At 37.6% G+C, this 23,987-nt stretch overlaps 1 protein-coding gene across 1 annotated transcript in view; it reads left to right on the plus strand.

Moving 5' to 3' along the window:
• Positions 1-23,743, plus strand: part of LRRC72 (leucine rich repeat containing 72) — a 55,206-nt gene extending 31,463 nt beyond the window's left edge. Inside the window, exons 5-9 of the mRNA XM_003252597.2 lie at positions 454-564; positions 8,203-8,292; positions 9,280-9,432; positions 22,274-22,301; positions 23,500-23,743. Coding sequence (XP_003252645.1) covers positions 454-564; positions 8,203-8,292; positions 9,280-9,432; positions 22,274-22,301; positions 23,500-23,665 — 548 coding nt within the window. The 3' untranslated portion in view covers positions 23,666-23,743. The remainder of the gene's footprint in view (positions 1-453; positions 565-8,202; positions 8,293-9,279; positions 9,433-22,273; positions 22,302-23,499) is intronic.
• Positions 23,744-23,987: the final 244 nt, after the last annotated feature.

The following is a 23,987-nucleotide window of genomic DNA, read 5'->3' on the forward strand; positions in this document are numbered from 1 at the left end:
ACATGGTGAAACCCCGTGTCTACTAAAAATACAAAAATGAGCTTGGCATGGTGGTGGACACCTGTAATCTCAGCTACTTGGGAGGCTGAGGCAGGAGAATCGCTTGAACCCAGGAGGTGGAGGTTGCAGTGACCGGAGATTGTGCCATTGCACTCCAGCCTGGGCAACAAGAGTGAAACTCCATCTCAAAAAATAAAAATTAAAAAAAGGAAAACAATAACAGTGGAAAGAAATTTACGCTTTATTCCCACATCACAATTGTATGAATTATGCCTTATTATATTCTTAATAATAACTTATATTAATAGTTATTCCTTCTTTAACCACTTATCATATGCTTTCCTTTTTAGTTAGCATGTTAATTAGCATTAAAAATGTTTATTTTTATTTGCAATAAAAAAATAAATGGAAAAAAATGTTTAAAATCTTGTAAAAATATTCTGTTTTTTTTAGGCCTGCATTATTTGCCTTCATTGCATATACTCCTGCTACACCACAATGAGTTAACCAACATTGATGCAACAGTGAAGGAATTAAAGGGAATGCTAAATCTGAAGATCCTAAGTAACAATTTGCAATTTTTTATGGCCATAAATTAAAATAGTATTAACATAAGACATTTTTCCATTTATCAAGCTTAAAATTAGAGGAGCAATGTTTAAAATTAAGATATTTAGGCCGGGCACTAAATGACTCACGCCTGTAATCTCAGTGCTTGGGCAGGCTGAGGCGGGCGGATCACTTGAGCCCAGGAGTTCAACACCAGCCTGAGCAACACGGCAAAACCCTGCCTCTACCAAAAATACAAAAATTAGCCAGGCGTGGTGGCGCATGCCTGTAATCACAGCTACTTGAGAGGCTGAGGCAGGAGGATCACTCGAACCTGGGAGGCAGAGGTTGCAGTGAGCCAAGATCGTGCCACTGGACTCTAGCCTGGGCAACAGAGCAAGACCCTGGCTCAAAAAAAAAAAATTAGATATTCCTGAAAATAAGACTAGATCTTATTGTCTTTTAAGACATGCTTTTGAAAAAACAACAGATAGAAAAATGTTTGTTTGTGAAATGCTATCTATCACATGTCTAATGAAAATGACAAAAGTAGCAAGAGGATTCACATGTTTAAATTTGTTTTTGGTTTTATCTCAAAAGTAAGTTTTAACACATATGACTCCATTTATGTAAGTGTCCAAGTAGGCACATCTATAGGGACAGCAACACCAAGAGGTAACTGTTTTTAAATAGATGAGTGTTGCCAACGGCCAAGGAATTGGGAGTTGTGACAGCTAGAGAGTAAAGGGTGTGGGGTTATTTTGGGGGTGATAAAACGTACTAAAATTGACTGTGGTGATAAGTTGCATAACTTTGTGAATATACCACAAACAAATGAATCATATGTTTAAACTGGGTGAACAGTGTGGTACTGAAGTATATTAATAAAGCTGATACCAAAAAAAAAAAAAAAAACTAAAAGACTTTTTAAGCTTTCAACTGGATGACCAGCAAACTTTATTCATATATATTGAATCACACCCAGTAAGGAACTAACCTATTGGAAAGAAGTGTAAGATGAGTCAAAAATAAATAAATAATACACCACTCCTACTGTCAATAAGCTTATGGTCTTGAAGGGTAAATAAACATGTATACAACCACAATACAAGATAAAGGATTCTGGGTGTACTAAGGTAAAAGACCTGCAGATCAATGAGTAGGTTTTCAGACTTTAGAGTTTAGAGTCCTCTTTATAATAATGCAATGCAATAGATATATTTTTTAATTCCTTTTCTATTCATTTCTCAGAATTGCCTGAGACAGTGTTTTGAGCAGTTGTAAACTAGTATTGATGGTGAAGGTTGTAATCAGATAAATGTAGAGAGAGTTGCTAAGGTTTCCATATATTTTCAGAGTTATCAGTTATATCTACTGTACTGAGGGAAAATGATTCATTTGTTATAGTTAGATTCTTTAAACCCAAGTATTAAAATCACAAAATTACACCAAGTTCATGGCAATTTTATGCTTATTTTGGAGACGTGAGAAGGCTGCCTGCTGTCAGGAGTTTTTTTACAGCTTTTGGATCTTCTGTGAAAGAATTGGCCTGCATATTTGAGTCACCTGGCCCCTGTCTGCTGGAAAAATGCTGCTATAATTAAAAGACTAGTTATGCTAGACCTAGAACACTTACCTTCGTTTTTCTATAAAATGGGCTGATGGCCGGGCGCGGTTGCTCACGCCTGTAATCCCAGCACTTTGGGAGGCCGAGGCGGGCGGATCACGAGGTCAGGATATCAAGACCATCCTGGCTAATGCGGTGAAACCCAGTCTCTACTAAAAATACAAAAATTAGCCGGGCGAGATGGCGGGCGCCTGTAGTCCCAGCTACTCGGGAGGCTGAGGCAGGAGAATGGCGTAAACTCCGGGGGGCGGAGCCTGCAGTGAGCCGAGAACGCGCCACTGCACTCCAGCCTGGGCGACAGCGAGACTCTGTCTCAAAAATAAATAAATAAATAAATAAATAGGCTGATAGCTACCTCCCAGGGTTGCTTCAAACATTAAGGTAACTAGTTTTTTTTTTTTTAAGAAAACGTTTCTCACCATTAATGTTATTTTGAAGCAACAACAAAAATTGAAATTCTAAAAAAAGAAAAAAATTGTTTTATTGTGGATTATGTAAATCAGACAATGAAATAAATTGCATCCAGTCTTGAAATTCTGCTAATAGACTCAATAAAACAACTGATATTTTAAATAATAATCACATAGTAATATGTTTGAATGTCTTTTCTGTTGGAAAAAATGTTTTATTACAGTCGCATTTAAATCTTTACAGCATCCTATGATGTGATTAGAATTATTCCCTTTAATCATGGAAATGAAAAGCTCAGAGATTTAACCAAACTCTTAAGGAATGTTGAAACATAAACTCATGCCTTGTTTTACTTATCATTTATTCATTCATTCAATAAATATTTATAATTCATTCATTCATTTAATAAATCTTGATCACACATTCACTACATGACACTATTCTAGATAATAGGACTCAAATTTGAACAAGAAAGACCCAGACTATACCTATATAGGGCTTACAAATTTGTAACACTCAGCCTAAATCTTTCTTAGAGTCGAAGGGGTTTGATGCAAAATGATTTAATTTGCTACTTTAAAAACTGTATAATTTAAGGAAATTTGTTATAAAACAACATTTGGAGAGTGGTAAACAAGCTTACTCCCATAGTAGTAAACAGAGTTATACCCATAGTAATAAACAAGGTTATACCCTAAACAAAGGTGCCCAGCCCAGGACTGAATGGATCCTGAAATCCAGCCCACACCCTACTTGTCAAGGGTGTATGTGAGCGTAGAATTGTGCCAGGCATGAGGGGTAGGAGTTTTCTAGTTTTTAAATACCAGCCTGGTAGTATAATGTCCATATCATTACCAGTCACAATAGTTTACGACCACTACTTAAAATCACAGTGACATATTTGAAGTTATATAACTATAATTTTCCAGTTGAGAATCTTGTTGTGGGGTCATTTGTTTGAAATGGAGAAAATGCTATGTCCAATTACAAAAAACAAAAAGCATTTTCTAAAAATTCACATTTTGAACTCATGTCCCATTTTGGTTAAAGATATTGTATGAAAAATAGTTTGTATTTATTAGACAACTAACGTTATTTGTGCAGTCAGGTCCTCAGATTAAGTTTCTATGAGCCTCATTTGCAATCACAGATTAGCTTTAGCTGATAAACTAAAATGAGACCTCTATGTATTTTCAAATGTGGTCATTTTTGTCTTTTTAAGTTGTAAATCTATATAAAATTATAAAGTGTTGTTAGTATTCCACTTAAATTACAAGTTCTTCAGAGGGTGAGAAAATAGACTGAAGGGCAAAACACTAATCCATTCTCAGCATTGCACCTTCCATTGGCATTTATGAGGAGAATTGCCAAGGATTGCCTAGGAGACGTATGGCTGAGAGCTTCAGGGAGGCCTAAACCAGCTGCAGAGTGTGAGGTCCTGGGAACTGGAATTCCTGTCTTCCGGCAGAGTCAGGGGGCCCCACCTCTTCTCTCCAGGCAGTCTACCTTTCCACACCCTCTCTTTCCAGCTCAGTTTTCCTCTTCCCTCCTCCAAACTCTTTCTAAATCAGAATCCACATGTGTCAAAGACCCACTTTGTGGGTGATGGCTTTCATTAACTCCTGCCCCCTTTCCAGTACTAAGGGAAAAAACCCACCACCACCAAAAGCCACAGCAACAAAATGCTTAATCCACTCTCTGTTCTAAACCTTCAGTTTTCTCAGTTCTTTCTAATTTTCTGTTTTATTAAGCTCCACTGTTGGAAAGTATGCTTAAGACTCCTGCGTGCCATAATTGTTAAGACCTGCTTCCTACCGGAGCTTCCAGGTATCAGCATTGGAAACAGGGAGCTCCTCCTTTCGAGAGAGGGTCTCCATGTTTCCACAGGTATTGCTTTTAAACATTGTCTGCCTTATGTCTTTAGCAGTGGCCCCAATCCACTGCTGAAGGCAAAAAGTCAGGGGTGCAGAGGGATGCTGGGATATGGGGAGGGACTAGGATCTCCAGGGTCCCTTCCTTTGAGCCTTTTTTCCTATAATGCCCTTCCAGGTGAGACCACCCTTCCCAAAAGACAAAACAATTCACCAAAGAAAAAGAACCAACAGTGTTTTTCACCACTGTTTGTCCTGAAAAAGAGAATATTCTGATCCCTCCTCTTTCGATCCTCTGCTTTATCGTAGTTTGCCTTTTACAATCGGGGTGATTTCCACATTCAGTAAAAAGCACATGGTGTGTGGTGGCCACCAGATTTTTAGTTAAAACAAAATGGTGATTAACAATGGAGATGCTGACCTTACTAAGTAACCTTGACCCGGAGCCTCACAATCCTGGTATCTGATTATTGACAGCTGAACTTCCTTCCACAGGCTGTTCTCTACAGGCTTTTAACTTCTCCATGTCATTTTCTTTTTCCCATATATTAAAATTGGGATGTTGGTCTCTTATTAATTACATCAACTTTCTTCGAAGGCAGCCTTAAAAACATTGGGGTTCATTTAAATAACGATTTTAAATTCTGCTTTTAAAGTTTACAAAAAAATAACTGGAGCCAATTATTTAGATGTCTTTTTTTTTCCTCTTCTGTCTCGATAATAAGTAGCTTCATACACGTGACTCATATAAGCCAAGCTTGTGCGGTAAGGTAGTAGAGACATTTTGATATATCATTGGGTAAATGTAAATTGCTTAGACTCGGAATCCCAAATTAAGATAAGCAAGACAGTGCTGGCGCCACTGAGGTGTACTCTGTAAGTAGCCTAGAGGGAAGGTGGATTAAATAGTATTAACCTATTGAAAGTGAAAGTGTAAGCAATTTCTCTTCATGGTTTCTAAAAGAATGTGCCCATACATCATAGAGGGCTTTCAGAACATTCAGAAACAGGAAACCGATTTCACATCTTAGACATTTAATTTATGTTGATTTTAGTAGCATCAATCCAAAACTCATAAATCCAAAAATGTTAAATGTTTAATAGTATGAAAGGAAAAAAGAGAGTTAAAAATAAGATTGCTTCTTCTAAAATTTAAGAGCTAGGAAACAGTGAATAATAATGATGAAATGCCTGTAAAGTTATTTAATTCAATTTTTAAAGTTAATTTAAGCAGAGGCTGGGCTAACAGCTCAGTTTTCTGATTTCGTGTCATTCAGTTTTTCCTTTAGGATGAGATGAATGGTCAACCACAAGTCCATAGAGCTTTTAGTATCAATATGTTGTTAATAAGTAATGTAACAGTAGTAAATCCAAGTTTGGTGTTTTATTTAGCTGAAGCTAGTTTTTAATTTCCATATAGAAGTTACTTAACCAAGGATAAGCAGAAAAAGCCAAGAAATGAAATGAAATGGATAGTAATGTCCTCAGAGGGGAAAGAGAAGACGAAGGGTACACCTAGAGAAAACGTCATTGAAAGATGTTGGTACATTTTCCATTAACGTCATACATAAAGGCAGACTCTACTTCCAGATGCTATAATGTATAACAGGGTTATGAGGTGTCAGATGTGATTCCCCAAGACAGTAACCACAAAGCAGACTTCTGTACTGAAGCATCTGTGACTTTTTCTTCCTTCTGAGTTCTCATTAAAAACAATTGTGTTTTGCTTTTATATCCTTGAAGAGGGTCCTTTTCTTTTCTTTCTCTGGCTCAAACTACAATTCATGATCCCTATGGCTCTTTTAAAATCTGTCCTTATTAGTGGTTTAATATACATCTATTCTATTCCCTGTCCTGCAGTTATAATTATTTCTTACCACTTTAAAATCCTTCTCTTTCAAGAACAAAATTCAGACCATTTTCTGTCATTTAAGAAATCTTGAAAAAAAAATGTTTTATTTTTCTTCTCATTTTCTCCATTACATACATATTTCCTTTCTTTTAAATTTCTTTGTGGCTCCTGGCTCTACATTTTCCTGTATGCCTCTCCTCACTCCTGTAACTTTTGTTTATTATGTACCAGGTGTCTTCCATTGCCTGCTTTATGTCCCTCTAAAGCTCGTGTTTTCCACAGGGAATAGCTATATATAACGCTTTTATTAGCCAGAAAAAGTTGTGTTTGTACAACAAATATCAGAATGTTTTATTACTACAGAGAAAACATCCAGATGATTGATTTTTTTTTTTAGTTTTTATCTAGTTTGTTATCTTTTAAGCATGCACCTACCCCAATCTTCTTTACGTTACAAACTGCTCTTTATAAATATTAATAAGTTTTTTCAGAGTTTCTAATGCTTACTATTTTCATGCCTTTATCAAACCTGTATTTTATGAATAGTCTACAACAGTACTCTTAAATTTCACATGTACATTAAGTGAGCTTCATTTTGTTCAGTGAAGTAGTTGTGCAGTAGCTGGAGCTCTTTCTACTACTGCCATCTAGTGGTTCTCCTTATTAGATGTATTTTCAGAAGAATTTCCTAGAAATTGCATGTAGGTAGGTGGAATCCGAATAACTAAAGATACCAGGCCAGGCGCAGTGGCTCATGCCTGTAATCCCAGCATTTTGGGAGGCCAAGGCAAGGCAGATCACGAGGTCAGCAGTTCAAGACCAGCCTTGCCAACATGGCGAAACCCCGTCTCTACTAAAAATACAAAAATTAGCCAAGCGTGGTGGCAGGCGCCTGTAATCCCAGCTACTCAGGAGGCTGAAGCAGGAGAATTGCTTGAACCCGGGAGGCAGAGGTTGCAGTGAGCCAAGGTCATGCCATTGCACTCCAGCCTGGCAACAAGAACAAGACTCTGTCAAAAAAAAAAATGCCCAACTAAAAATCATTAGTTTTATTTCACATTGTATTGAAAAAATATGTTTATTATCATCTAGGATGAACAGGGAAAATATCTTTTTTAAAAAATAAAGCCCCCACAATTTCTAGTTGACGATGTTTAAAGACATACCTATGTGCTGATTCCCAAGGGATATGATGTCAGAAGTGCCAGGGCTTCTTCTGCATCCACGTGCCTCCTTCTTCCAACCACTGCATTAGGAAGTGTGGTTTATCACACATCCTAGCACCTGCACACTAGGATCTCAGAACTGCATGTGCCTGGCCAGAGGTAGACGGGATGCAAGAGCCACATCTGCTCAGCTCTGGTCCTGCCGAGATCTGAAGCTACTATTGACGCATTCTGAACTATGAGCAATGGTGTGGAGGAAGTAAGTTCTATTAGAGCAGGGTGTTGTGTCTCTACCTATCTTCACGCATGCACCCTTGTGAACTTGGAGACTGAAAGAAGAGTACCAAGTGATATTTTAATAAAAAGTACCCTCAAGACTCCAATAGAGCTGATATCTAGTTCTTCATTTACTAACTTATTTATGGACATGTTAAAAATTTCCCTCATTTGTGGCAGATTTGGGTCAATGATATGATCATAGCCCTTAGCACAGTTCCTAGTGGATAGTAAGCACTTGGTAAATATTTGTTGAATGAATGAATTTAATGATAGAAAAATTAACTGGTGCTCTGAGTAAAGGTTTAATGGGTCTATTGCTTGATATGAAGAAGAGTTTTACAAGTTCTTATGTTTTATATGAATCTCTTAATTTTTTTGTATTTTATAAGTGATAAGTGAAACTAATTTTGAAATCTGACATTTTTATTTTGGATTCTTCATTTGCAGGTCTATACCAAAATCCTTTGTGCCAATATAACCTGTATCGTTTATATATCATCTACCACCTTCCAGGAGTGGAGCTGCTTGACCGAAATCGTAAGGACCCTTCCTTCTTGCAAAGAAATATTTGAGAAGTAGTCTTATAGCTCAGCGGTTTAAAAACGAAGACTACCTTTGAAAATATGTCTTTGTAGAAAATGTATCTTTGAATAATTGTCTTTGTAAATGGAAGTTTTTCAATTATTTATTTTTGAAAGATTTGCTCTCCAAAATTTGCCCTAATTTAGAAATTCATGTCTCTTTACTACTTTATCAGAAAGGCCCTCTAACTGAGCTGAGGAAAGTATTCTTTCTGGTCCTGGTTTTGACATTAACAGCTTGGATGCCAAATCGTTTACTTCCTGGCACCTTAGTTTCTTATCTCAAAAGTGAGGGAATCGGAATAAATCTCATAAGGCCTATTTAAGTTCTAAAAGTCATGACTTTAAAATTCTGTAAATATATATATATTGAAACATACAATGAATGATGACTTCTTTATGAATACATCTTCAAGATAGCATGTCAGATTTCTATAAGCCACATGCACACACACACAATCAACCTCAGCATATTACACTTAACATTTTTTGAGGCCTATTTTGCCCCCAAATGCTATATTATCTATCTACTTACCTTTCTGTCTCTACAGGTTTGAACATTCTTAATAGTTTATTACTGGGTAACCACTTTCTATAGGATACATCGGAAACTTATGGTTATACCTCTCCTTTCTAATAGCCTTGAGGAAATGAAAGGATGTTTCATACTAAAATTTTAATCATCCTTGGTGATGTGTTAAAGGGCGTTTGGGATGCATTAGATTGAAGGATTAAGCTCTGTCTTGTGACATGTGGGGTGTATATTGAGTGCTTGTAAGATTATGGAAATAACTGTGATAGCCCCTTTACAAAACAGTTTTGACAGGATGTTCACATATACCATAGTTTAGATAAATACATTCTTGAAAGTGTTCAGTTCTATTTTGAATCACTCTGCCTATTTATAATGTTATACAATAACATTACTTTTTGCATTTATCAGAAGTTACAGAAAAAGAAAGAAGATCAATGATTACCATTTTTAACCATAAAAAGGCTCATATCATTCAATCAATAGCATTCAGAGGAAAAGTGGATGCTTCATGGGATCCTAAATCACCATTTAAGCAAAAACCAGCCCAGAGAGTACCTTCAGGTATTTTGTAAAAAAAAAAAAAAAAAACAAATTTAATGAAATTAAAACTCCTCAAACTTTTGGGTAATTTGATTGTAATAATAACAACTACAATTTACAATAAACTTAAGTATCTATATAATGGAATAATTTCTAATATATTTGCTAACTTTATAATACTTTTAGTCCAGTTAAAGTAGGTATGCAATTTTCATCCTCACTCATGCATGTGAAATTAAATGGGGTGCTGTGATAATAATGAGATAATACATTGAAGCCTCTATCCCAGTATCTAACACAGTATAAAGGGTTCAATAAATAAGCCATTGTTATTTTTATTACCACTAACATGGATGATTTTACCAATTAAGGCTATATAATTTTTGATAATATAGAAAAATATGAAGAAGAAATAAAGATCATCTGCAATTCTGCCATCCAGAAATAAGCACTGGTAATATTTTGATTATACTCACATACAGGGTCATTATATGCAAGTATAACTTGAATATTTTCAGGATGTTTCATTAGTAGGAATTTAATTTCGTATTTGTAACAGAAATGCAAAAAAAAATAAGGTTTTAGTCTTCTCAGACAGCAAAGAATACAAAGATAGGGTATCTAGGGTTAGCGTAAAGTTCTATGATGTTGTCAGTGTTCAAGGATATATCTGTCTTTTGTTCTGCTACTCTTAGTGTGCTTTATGATTACAAGGTGGCTGGTATACCACCAAGCCTCACATCTCCATTCCAGGAAGGAAGAGAGGGTGGATGAGAAAAGGTGCAAAGGTGAAATCCTTTTCTTTATGACACTTTGCCAAAGAGACAACATACATTTTTAAAAAACCAAACCAATTATCTAGAAATAAAGGGGAAATTGAATTGAAAAAATAGTTTGGAAGAAATTACTCAGAATGCTACATGGAGAAAGAAAGCAATAGAAGATATGAATTAGATATTGAGAAAAGGAGAGACATTAGAAAGAGAAGGTCTAATATAACTTTAGTAATAGTTCCTGAAAAACAAATTATAGATAGAAATTGAGCAGAAGGTAATGTTTAAAGTGATAATGGCTGGAAATTTTCCCAAACTGATAAATAAATTCTTAGATTGACCAGACAATTACCAGAATTGGCAAAGAATTCTTAGATGCACCAGACAAAATGAATCCAAATACAAAAAAGACACATAACAACAACAAAAGTCTTCGCCAAAGGCAAAACCATCTTAAAGCAGTCGGAGAGAAAACCCAGATGACCTACAAAGGAATAACATAGAGATTCACAACAGACTCTCCAACTACAATCGTGGAAGTCAGAAAACAGTGATCGAAACTTTTTAAAATGCTGAGGACAAGTAATGGCCAACCAAGAATTTTATAACCAACTCAATTATTATTCAAGAATGAGCAAAAGGTAAAGGAAAAGAAAAAGAAGAATGAGGACAAAATTAAGACTTCCCTGAACTTTTTATTGTGAAAATTTTCTAACAGAAAAAGTTAAAGAATATTAAAATAAATATTGGTATATGCCCACATATATTCAACAAGTGTTCATATTCTGCTATATTTACCACCCTCCATATCTGACACTTTGCCTCTTTAAGGACAGGTGGCCAGGCACGGTGGTTCACACCTGTAATCCCAGCACTTTGGGAGGCCGAAGTGGGCAGATCACCTGAGGTCAGGAGTTTAAGACCAGCCTGACCAATATGAAGAAATCCCATCTCTACTAAAAATACAAAAATTAGCCGGTCATGGTGGCACATGCCTGTAATCCCAGCTACTCAGGAAGCTGAGGGAGGAGAATCACTTGAACCCGGGAGGCGGAGGTTGCAGTGAGCCGAGACTGGGCCATTGCACTCTAGCCTGGGCAACAAGAGCAAAACTCCATCTTAAAAAACAAACAAACAAAAAAGCAAGGACAGGTCTCCTCAGAAGACCTGTCCTTCCTAAATGAATGACTTACACTTCATCTGGCATTTCCAACTACAGTGTAAATTGGAAAATCAATGTATTGCCGAAGGATTAAAATGTTTCAGCAGCAGACATCATTACATTTCACTCTTGTCAACCTAAAAAAAGACATCAGAGAAAAATATCTCTTAAGATAATGAATTTATTTGGGAGTAAGCAAAAAGAATTATAACCTGGGATGCACAGCTATGGCAAGCCACAAGTGCAAGAGAGGAAGGGAAGGGAAGGGAAGGAAGCTTTTTATTTGGGAAAAAGTGGCCAGGTGTGGTGGCTCACGCCTGTAATCCCAGCACTTTGGGAGGCCGAGGCAGGCAGATCATTTGAGGTCAGGAGTTTGAGACCAGCCTGGACAACATGGCAAAACCCAGTCTCTACTAAAAATGTAAAAATTATCTGGGTGCTGTGATGGCACCTGTAATTCCAGCTACTTGGGAGGCTGATGCAGGAGAATCGCTTGCACCTGGGAGGTGGAGGTTGCAGTGAGCCAAGATCATGCCATTGCACTCCAGCCTGGGCAACAGAGGGAGATTCCATCTCAAAAAAGAAAAGAAAAAAAAAAAAGAATTCACATAAGCCTCTTGGAAGCACAGTTCATTGATTCCAGAGGCCCAAAGCTACGAGTTCATTCGTGGAGATTCTGCTACTAGGCAAATGTTCTTTTGAGAGGATCTTATCTGAATTGTTGAGTCCTAAAGAATGTATAGTGATAAACCTAGTCATAGAAATGTGTGCATACATGAGAAATGTAGGTCATGACAAACATGAGTTGTGTGCAGGACACAAAATAATGTATTGTGGGGGTTATTTTGGAATGCCCTTGAGACAGGTCTTATCAGACATGCAAGTGTGAGCTCTCCTCCTTACTGCCTTCTGGCTCCAATTTGTTTGATTCTGACAAGAATGATTTCATCCTGGTATCTGCAACTTTCACACTTTTAAATAATTTAGACTGAAAGTTTAAAAATAAGGACATTTTCCTGTTTAAGCATAATGCCACTCTCACACCTTAGAAAAAACTGATTTGTTTATATTATTTAAAATATAACTCGCCAGGCGTGGTGGCTCATACCTGTAATCCCAGCACTTTGGGAGGGCTAGGCGGGTGGATCACCTGAGGTAAGGAGTTTGAGACCAGCCTGGCCAACATGACAAAACCCCATCTCTACCAAAAAATACAAAAATTATCTGGGTTTGGTGGCGAGCACCTGTAATCCCAGCTACTCAGGAGGCTGAGGTATGAGAATCACTTGAACCCAGGAGGTGGAGGTTGCAGTGAGCCAAGATCACACCACTGCACTCCAACAGAACGAGACCCTCTCTCAAAACAAACAAACAAACAAACGAAAAACCCATATTCACATTTTCTCGATTGTTCCAAGAAGTTTTCTACAGTGCTTTTTCAAACCAGAATCTAGTCAAGATTCACAATTAGATTTGTTATGCTCTTCAGTGTCTTTTAATTTAGAATAGATCCCCTGGTTTTTGATTCTGTATTTTTTTTTTCCATGACTTTTTCAAGAGACCAGGCCAGTTATATTGTAGAATGCCTCAATTTTAAATTACTTCCTTAAGGTGTTATTCAATTTGTTCCTTTATTCCTAGTATTTCTCATAGAATGAAAGTAACATCCATAGGACATGTTGTAGGTGCAGAAGAGCATAGTGTAAAGCAGCGGCTTTCAGAGTGTAAAACAAAAATGAAATTCTAAGGCCCCTCAACCATCTGAATGACCCCTCCTCTTGGCCAAGAGCATTCCAAGTTAACCTGAAAAATTTGTTCAGTACGTGAGGGAAGGGGGCTCCGGACATGCCTCCTTATACCCCCCTCCCTTTTGGAATTCAGGAAAAGCCAACCAGCATTAACATCAACACAGATATTAAGTCTGATAAATATTTACAGTTGTGGTGGCCGGGAAGATGGCCGAATAGTAACAGCTCCAGTCTGCAGCTCTGTGCGAGATCAACACAGAAGGTGAGTGATTTCTGCATTTCCAACCGAGGTACCTGGCTTACCTCATTGAGACTGGTTAGACAGTGGGTGCAGCCCACGGAGGGACAGCCAAAGCAGAATGGGGTGTCGCCTCACCCAGGAACTGCAAGGGGTTGGGGAACTCCCTCTGTTAGGTAACAGGGGTAGCTTAATGGCGCTGTTTCCAGGTTCTTCTTCCTCCTCGATACGGAACCGCCAAAGAAAAACCAATCAGAAAGAGACGCCTTCCCGCCTTAGTCTGAGCCCAGCCCCCCAGCCAACCATGACCTCCACGTAACGTCTCAGAGTATAAAAAGCCCAAGCCCCGAAGCCCTCTCTCTCTGCTTCCTCTTCGGCTCCCTACCTGACGCCTCCAATAAAGATCTCTTGACCGTAACCGGTGCAGCGTGGTCTTAGCCTGAGTCTGTGGAGTCACTCTTTCACCCTCCCCTATCCAAGGGAAGCCATGAGGGACTGTGCTCTGGGGAATGAAGCTATTCGGCCCAGATACTACACTTTTCCTATGGTCTTCACAACCCTCAGGCTAGGACTTTCCCTTGGGTGCCTACACCACCAGGGCCCTGGGTTTCAAGCACAAAACTGGGGGGGCATTTGGGCAGACACCTAGTTAGATGCAGGAGGTTTTTTTCATACCCCAGTGGCACCTGGAATGCCAGAGAGACAGAACTGTTCACTCCCCTGGAAAGGAGGCTGAAGCCAAGGAGCCAAGTGGTCTAGCTCAGGGGCTCCCACCCCCACAGAGCCCAGCAAGCTAAGATCCACTGGCTTGAAATTCTCCTTGCCAACACAACAGTCTGAAGTCGACCTGGGTCGCTCGAGCTTGGTGGGGGGAGGGGCGTCAGCCAAAACAGAAGCTTGAGTAGGTGGTTTTCCCCTCACAGTGTAAACAAAGCCTCCAGGAAGTTCAAACTTCAGGGCTAAACCAGGAAGAACTCAAATCCCTGAATAGACCAATAACAAGTTCTGAAATTGAGGTAGTAATTAATAGCCTGCCAACCACAAAAGCCCAGGACCAGATGGATTCACAGCTGAGTTCCACCAGAGGCACAGAGAGGAGCTGGTACCATTCCTTCTGGAACTATTTTAAACCATAGAAAAAGAGGAACTCCATCCTAACTCATTTTATGAGGCCAGCATCATCCTGATACCAAAACCTGGCAGAGACACAACAACAAAAAATTCCAGGCCAATATCCCTGATGAACATCAACGCAAAAATCCTCAATGAAATACTGGCAAACCGAATCCAGCAGCACATCAAAAAGCTTATCCACCATGATCAAGTCAGCTTCATCCTTGGGATGCAAGGCTGGTTCAACATATGCAAATCAATAAATGTAATCCATCGCATAAACAGAACCAACAACAAAAACCATATGATTATCTCAATAGATGCAGAAAGGCCTTCAATAAAATTCAACACCGCTTCATGCTAAACATCCTCAATAAACTAGGTATTGAAGGAACATATATGAAAATAATAAGAGCTATTTATGACAAACCCACAGCCAATATCATACCGAATGGGCAAAAACTGGAAGCATTCCCTTTGAAAACTGGCACAAGACAACGATGCCCTCTCTCACAACTCCTATTCAACATAGTATTGAAAGTTCTGGCCAGGGCAATCAGGCAAGAGAAAGAAATAAAGTGTATTCAAATAGGAAGAGAGGAAGTCAAAGTGTCCCTGTTTGCAAATGACATGATTGTATATTTAGAAAACCCCATTGTGTCAGCCCAAAATCTCCTTAAGCTGATAAACAACTTCAGCAAAGTCTCAGCATACAAAACCAATGTGCAAAAATCACAAGCATTCCTATACACCAATAACAGACAAACAGAAAGCCAAATCATGAGTGAACTCCCATTCACAATTGCTACAAAGGGAATAAAATACCTAGGAATACAAATTATAAGAGATGTGAAGGACCTCTTCAAGGAGAACTACAAACCACTGCTCAAGGAAATAAGAGAAGACACAAACAAATGGAAAAGCATTCCATGCTCATGGATAGGAAGAATCAGTATCATGAAAATGGCCATACTGCCCAAAGTAATTTACAGATTCAATGCTATCCTCATCAAGCTACCATTGACTTTCTTCACAGAATTGGACAAAACTACTTTGAATTTCATATGGAACCAAAAAAGAGCCTGTATAGCCAAGACAATTCTAAGCAAAAAGAACAAAGCTGGAGGCAACACACTACCTGATTTCAAACTCTACAACAAGCCTACAGTAACCAAAACAGCATGGTACTTATACCAAAACAGATATATAGACCAATGTAACAGAACAGAGGCCTCAGAAATAATGCCACACATCTGCAACCATCTGATCTTTGACAAACCTGACAAACACAAGCAATGGGGAAAGGATTCTCTATTTAATAAGTGGTGTTGGGAAAACTGGCTAGCCATATGCAGAAAACTGAAACAGGACCTCTTCCTTGCACCTTATACAAAAATTAACTCAAGATGGATTAAAGACTTAAATGTGAGACCTAAAACCATAAAACCCTAAAAGAAAACCTAGGCAATACCATTCAGGACATAGGCATGGGCAAAGACTTCATGACTAAAACACCAAAAGCAATGGAAACAAAAGCCAATATTGACAAATGGGATCTAATTAAACTAAAGAGCTTCTGCACAGCAAAAGAAACTGTCATCAGAGTGAACAGGCAACCTACAGAATGGGAGAAAATTTTTGCAATGCATCCATCTGACAAAGGGCTAATATCCGGAATCTAGAAGGAACTTAAACAAATTTTCAAGAAAAACACAACCTCATCAAAAAGTGAGCAAAGCATATGAACAGACACTTCTCAAAAGAAAACATTTATGTGGCCAACAAAGACATGAAAAAAAGCTCATCATCACTGATTATTAGAGAAGTGCAAATAAAAACAACAATGAGATACCATCTCACGCCAGTTAGAATGGCAATCATTAAAAAGTTAGGAAACAACAGATACTGGAGAGGATGTGGAGAAATAGGAATGCTTTTACACTCTTGGGGCATTGTAAATTAGTTCAACCATTGTGGAAGACAATGTGGCGATTCCTCAAGGATCTAGAACCAGAAATACAATTTGACCCAGCAATCCCATTACTGGGTATATACCCAAAGGATTATAAATCATTCTACTATAAAGGCACATGCACATGTATGTTTATTGCAGCACTATTTACAACAGCAGAGACTTGGAACCAACCCAAATGCCCATCAATGATAGACTGGATAAAGAAAATGTGGCACATATACACCATGGAATACTATGAAGCCATAAAAAAGGATGAGTTCATGTCCTTTGCAGGGACATGGATGAAGGTGGAAACCATCATTCTGAGTAAACTAACACAGGAACAGAAAACCAAAGACTGCATGTTCTCACTCATAAGTGGGAGTTGAACAATGAGAACACATGGACACACGGAGAGGAATATCACACACTGGGGCCTGTCGGGGGCTGGGGGGCTGGGGGAGGGATAGCATTAGGAGAAATACCTAATGTAACTGACGGGTTGATGGGTGCAGCAAACCGTCATGGCACATGTGTACCTATGTAACAAACCTGCACGTTCTGCACATGTATCCTAAAACTTAAAGTATAATAAAATATATATATATATATATTTTACACTTGTCTAACTCACCAGGCATGGTGGCTCACGCTTGTAATCCCAGCACTTTGGGAGGCCAAGGCAGGCGGATCATTTGAGGTCAGGAGTTTCAGACCAGACTGGCCAATATGGTTAAACCCCGTCTCTACTAAAAACACAAACTTAGCCAGGCATGGTGGCGGGCACCTGTAATCCCAGCTACTTGGGAGGCCGAGGCAGGAGAATCAGTTGGACCCGGGAGTTGGAGGTTGCAGTGAGCTGAGATCACATCACTGCACTTTAGCCTGGGTGACAGAGTAAGACTCTGTCTCAGAAAAAGAAAGAAAAGGAGGGATGGAGGGAGGGAGCAGGCTGTGACCCAACCACCTTGGGCACATGTTCTCAGGATCTCCTGAGGACTGTGTGATAGGCCCATTGGTCACTCATATTTGGCCCAGAATAAATCCCTTCAAATATTTTACGGAGTTTGACTCTTTTCATCAACAAGGGTATGGTCCCCAATCCAGCAGCATCAATATCACTTAGAAACTTGTTACCAATTCTTGCCCCAAACCAGATTTACTAAACTAGAAACAAGGGTGGGACCTGAGAAGCTGTGTTTTATAAAGCCCTTCAGATGATTCTGATGTACACTCAAGTCAGAGATCAACCAATATAGAGGTGGCAGTACCAGTGTGGGATTAGACTCCCTTGGGTTTGAATACCAGATCTGCTAATAATTATAAGTTTTATTTTGGACATTTTCTTTAGATTTCTGATTTTTAAAATGAGTATAATATCTTGCTTTGACTGTTATGCTTGAGATACATTGAGATACTTGATCTGACACATACCAAGTGTATAATAAGTTGAACTATTGTGTTAATCAGCCACTTCCTTGGTTTATGTAAAAGTCCTTCCTTTTACTTCATGTGAGAGGTGATGGCCCAAATGGAATGTTATTGGAGTAGACCATGCTGTGGTAGGAAAGGAGTCTTTAGATAGAAAATCTCCCCTCTTAAAAACAGCTAATGCACACAAAAACAATGCAAGGTCAGCCCCCACAATCTATTTTTCAGTGCTATAATTATTATTGGTGTGATCCCTACCTTTAGGGATCTACATTACTTTTGTTTAACCAGATTGCTGAAAGAACTATAATCCTTTTTAAATTCTCTTTACTCCTTTTCATACTGAACCTCCAAAAACAAGATCAGGAGCACAAAAGATAGAGAGAGTATTTTATTGCATTTGAAACTTTTTCTTCTTAATTAACAGATATGTTGACTAAAGCCTCTAATAATTGATAGGACAATTATTATAAATCTACTCATTTTCCACAAAAGGCCACTATATCATAACAACTAAAAAGTATTTTTAGCCCAGAGTATGGCTTATTTTAGCATATCTTAATTAAGCAAACATTTATAATAAAACTAATAAAACACACCATGTAAATTTTTAAAATTTATCCATATAGTTTTGTAGCTTCTATATTTGTTTTCTTATAAATCTTACCTTATGGTGACATTCTAAAAAATTATTACAGTAATTCTAAGGGAAATAGGATTTTATTGGAAAGAAACTACACTTAAAAATGTTTATGAAGCAATTGTAAAGCCACATTTTTATTTTATTATCCATAATCTGAAGTTGAGAAAGAAACCAATTATATTCCTAATATCTTGAGAAGCAAGATCAATTTTAAGTTTTCTTCAAGTCCCAGCTATCAGTCCTTATCAAATAAGTATGGTTAAAAGGGTTGTACCAATTTTTATTACTGTCTCTGGGTTTTATTGCATGACAGCCGATATTCTCAGAACCAAAACACTTTGGGCTTCTACCTAGCTTTAAGAAACTGATTTGCAGATTTTTCACCAATTACCTATATCTAAATGTAGAAAGACATTAAGGGGTATTTAAAATAAAATACCAACAAGCTTTTAAAATGTCCATTAGTGGTCCAAAAGTGAAGCTGCCAGATTTCCACCATGTTTGCTCAAGACAGAGCTCCAGGTGCTGAGCCCACGCTGGGGTATAGTGTGGCAGAGCCTGGGCCTGGCAGATGAGGCATGTACTACTCGGGAAGACAGAAGGATAAGGCCAAAAAGGAAGGCCAGGCAGACTATTTAACAAACAGCAATTCACCAAAGAGTGCACCAGTACAGACAAGGCAGGACAGAATCCAGAGAGAACAGATAATTGAAAGTTATGAGTTGGGAGATCAACGGCTCAGGAAATCAAGTCTTGAAGACATTTCTGACTTTGGGTGGCTGTGACATACCAGGCACACCCAGAAGAGTAAATGCCAACTGCTAGCTATGCATGAAGGTTCAGGTAGGTATTAGAGGTCAATGTGAGATCTAGAGATTCTTTGGCATAGGGCTGAGCAATTGAGGGAGTTGTGTACAAGAAGAATTTGTGAAGGCAAAAATCAGCAGTCGACAGAGCTTCCATGTTGCCTAACTCCAGTGGACACTCTTTGCACAGAAAACATTTACTGAGGCCCCCCTAGAATTGTGCCATAAAGTAGCCCTGGGCCAAAGAGATAAACTAGAATTACTTTCTAAGGGAGATACTATATACAAAAATAGATTCCAGAGTGATTGAATATCTAAATATAAATGAAATCAAAAAGTACTGGAAGAAAATACTTTCATAATCCCAAAGTGAAGGCCAATGAAAGCCTCACACAAAACCCAGAGGCCATCAAAGAGAAATGTTGACAGATTTAACTACATAAAAATGAAAAACAATTACATGTATCCCATAAATATGTACAACAAGTGTGTATCCATAATAATTAAAATAAAAAGCATCATATAGGAAGAAAATTAAAATGCAAGATTGGAGGAAGTCTTTATAACATATATAATAGGCAAAAGTTAACACCCATAATTTCTAAAGGACATCTCCAAGTCAATTTAAAAATCCCAGTAGAAAACAAAATAAATGACATGGACAAGACATATATAGAAAGAAAGAAATGTAAATAATGATCAGCTTCACTAATGATCAAATAAATGGAAATCAAAACAATGAGATACTATTTTCATCCAACAATTAGGCAGAAGTTTTAAAGGGTTGTTAAAGATGAGGGGGGAACAAGCACAATTCATGTTATTTATGGGAATGTAAACTCATTCAACTCTCTTGGATGACCATATGGCAGTATCCACCAACATATAAAATGTGCAAACCATTTGACACAGCAACTAAATTTGATCTCTCCCCTACAGAAGTGCTTGCACATATGGACAAAGAAAAAATATATAGGTATAAGGCTGCATGTTGCAACATTTTTTATAATAGCAAAAGTAGTAGAAACAAGTTGAATGGTCATTCATAGGAGAATGTTAAATAGACTACGGCACTTTTGTATAATACAAACTATTCAATTATAGAATTAATCCATAGTATATTTGGAGGTATTAAAAACACCTTGACAAGGTGGGCAGATCACCTGATTTCAGAAGTTTGAGACCAGCCTGGTCAACATGATGAAACCCCGTCTCTATTAAAAACACAAAAATTAGCCGGGCATGGTAGCAGGTGCCTGTAATCCCAGCTACTCAGGAGGCTAAGGCAGGAGAATCGCTTGAACCCAGGAGGCAGAGGTTGCAGTGAGGCAGAGGTTGCAGTGAGCCAAGATCGTGCCACTGCCCCAGCCTGGGCAACAGAGTGAGACTCCATCTCAAACAAAAACAAAAACGAAAACAAAAAACAAAACCACACACATTGAAAAAATAGTATATTATGAGTAATAACAAAATTAGAATTTTGTCAACAAACAAATCTCTGTGTACATGTACATGTATATGTGTGAGTATATGTGTGACATATAAGCTGGAAACATACATACAAAATTTTTTAATAGTGATACTTAATAGTAATAAGAGGAAGTGGAAAGGTTAAAGGGAAATTTCCCTTTTTACTCACTATTTTCTTTATTGTTTATATTCATTGTAAGTAAAGTATGTGCTTTTTGTAATTAAAAATGTAGAAGAGAACAGGGAAATCCTGTCATTTTTGACAATATGGATGACACTGGAGAGCGTTATACTAAATGAAATAAGACAGACACAGAAGAACAAATACTGCATGATCTCACTTATATATAGAATCTAAAATAGTCAAACTCATAGAAGCAGAGAGTAGAATGGTGGTTGCCATGTGCTGTGGGGAAGGGGAAATGGGGAGATGTTAGTCAAAAGGTACAAAGTTTAAATTATATTACACAAATGAAAAAATTCTAAAGATCTTATATAATGTGACTATAGTTAGCCGTATTGTATACTTGAAATTTACTAAGAGAGTAGGTCTTAAGTGTTCTCACCACGTACACACAAAAAATGGCAACCGTCTGGCTGATGAATATGTTAATTAGATTGAGTGTGGTGATTATTTCACAATGAATACATATATTAAAACATCAATTCGTACACCTTAAATATATACAGTTTTTATTTGTCAATTATACCACTAAAGCTGGGAGCAAAATGTAGAAAAAGAAAGAGCCTAGGATGATCAGAAACACACGAGAGACTTTCGTCAGTCACTTGTGAAGGGAACAATGCTATGAATTCTAAGGCAGAGAGGCTTTGTGGTCACTGCTGCTCGTGGAATGGCAAGAGCTGATACTGTGGGCTTTACTGGCACAACAGGTGCTGGTAAAATCCATCGCTGGACGGGCCCTAGGCTTTCTGGAGGGAAATCAACAAAGCAGTGACAGTCTCTGGAAGACACCGTAAGAAATCCAGGTTTTGGGGACTAGTCTTGGAGCTTCAAAGCTAGGAAGATCTAGATTCTTGTGATCTAGTATTTGTTTATTCTGTTTCTTTAAAGTTAATGCCAAGAATCCAAATGGTTGAAATGTTCCTAAATATTTCTCCTCATTTGGACTGTTACTCCATTTATAGATGAATGTGCCTTTCAGAAGAAAAGGGATAGGTTTCTGCATATCAGCCTCAATATCTTAATTATAAAAATTCCCACTTGGATTCCATTGGTACATTATAAATTGACTAAGCTTTCTGTTCTCAGCGTTTTGAGATTTGTATTGTATTAAAAAAATTTGCCCCCAAACCTAAGGCAAAACCCACTATATCTAAGAGAAAGTTTTGCTTTGGAGTTAGATAAAAAGGCATTTTTGACAGATTGAACTATTTGTGTAAAGGACAACTTGAAAACAGAAAGCCCTGCTTTATACTTTTCCTTTATAGCATTGTTCCACTGTTTTTAAATGCTGGATAAATATTTTAAAATACTAACTTTAAAATGTATTTTTTTTTTAGATTTTGCATTTGCAAATAATGTAGACAAGTAAGTAATCTTATCTATACTTTTATTATCAGATTATTTCATAATTGTGTTGTCCCTTTAAATCATCTCCATTTCCTAAAATAGATTATAATGAATTAAAAAATGACTGACTTTTCAATAGATGAGAAAAATTGCTAGGTCTTTCTGTGATAAATGAGTTCAAGCTCTGTATTCATATTGACATATTTGGGCTTTTAATATTACTATCAAAATCCCAGATAAGTAAAAAGATAATTTGATGCTTAAAAAAATAAACCTCGGCCGGGCTCAGTGGCTCATGCCTGTAATCCCTGTACTTTGGGAGGCTGAGGCGGGTGGATCACCTCAGGTCAGGTCGAGAACAGCCTGGCCAACATGGTGAAAACCCGCCTCTACTGAAAATACAAAATATTGGCCGGGCATGGTGGCAGGCGCCTATAATCCCAGCTACTCAGGAGACTGAGGCAGGAGAATCTCTTGAACCCAGGAGGCAGAAGTTGCAGTGAGCCTAAATCATGCCACTGCACTCCAGCCTGGGTGACAGAGTGAGACTCTGTTTCAAAAAATAAAAATTAAAAAATAAACCTTAACGATTAGCTATTCTGAAAGTGGGGCTGTACATTCCTTGTTTAGCTATTCTCTAAATATGTTCAGTCATAGCAGTTATCATGTAGATTAACATTTTATATTCACTGGAATTTACATTTCCAAAAGCAAGCACCTCACTAATACTACGGAAGACTTTTCAAATTCACGAATACTGATGAATTTAGAGTCATCATTCTTTTTTTATTTTTTCACTTAAGATGTTTTTCTTTGGATACAGTATTGAATATTATCTCCATGTACATTTATAAACTACGGCGTAATGTAGAAAAAAACAGCAATACAATGAACTTACAATAATAATATGCATATATCTATAAATATTTTAACCATCTCATTTAACATGACTGCATGTGTGTGAGACCTAAACCGTAATAGTCGATCCCCAAATATGTTCAGATACTTTATTTATAAAATAAACAATATATACAATAAAAACAGTGTCCTTAGCCCGAAAGTCATTTGTCAGTGGAGCCCGCAAATTATTTGTTAGTGGTATTATATTACAAATAACACAGAAAAACATGGCATTAATTCATTTGAATAAAAATTTCATTTTGGTCAAATTTTCATTTTGATTGCTTTTTTTCTGATGTAATTGCTTTTTTTGCAGAACCGTGTTTGATGACCCAGAAGATGCTGTTTTTGTGAGGTCCATGAAGAGATCAGTGATGACTTTGACCTCTGTGAACTGGGACACAGTTCCAACACGAGAGGAAAGATACCTTGAAGAAGAAGGCACAGAACCAGCTCAAATGCTCACAGTTACACTGAGATAAGCCCTGGTATTTCTAGAAATCTTCGTGGTTTTCAGTTGTATATTAAACTTCCCTGTGACTTAGCATATTACATACTTATGATGATGTTATTTGAGACATTTAAATGTAAACAGAAGCACCAATAATGCAAAATAATTCCTACATTTTAGGTTTTTAAATGTAAAGTTGTTTAAGTAAAATTTTATACAGAAATGTATAAAATTCATAAGTGTTCAGTTCAATGAATTTTCAAAAATTGAACATGTTTATGTAACTGGCATGCTAGATCAAGAAATAAAACATTATCAGGACTCTGAAAGCTCTCTCATTCCTGTACCGTCAC

Source organism: Nomascus leucogenys, chromosome 11 (assembly GCF_006542625.1).
Source record: "Nomascus leucogenys isolate Asia chromosome 11, Asia_NLE_v1, whole genome shotgun sequence".
NCBI classification, from domain to species: Eukaryota; Metazoa; Chordata; class Mammalia; order Primates; family Hylobatidae; genus Nomascus; species Nomascus leucogenys.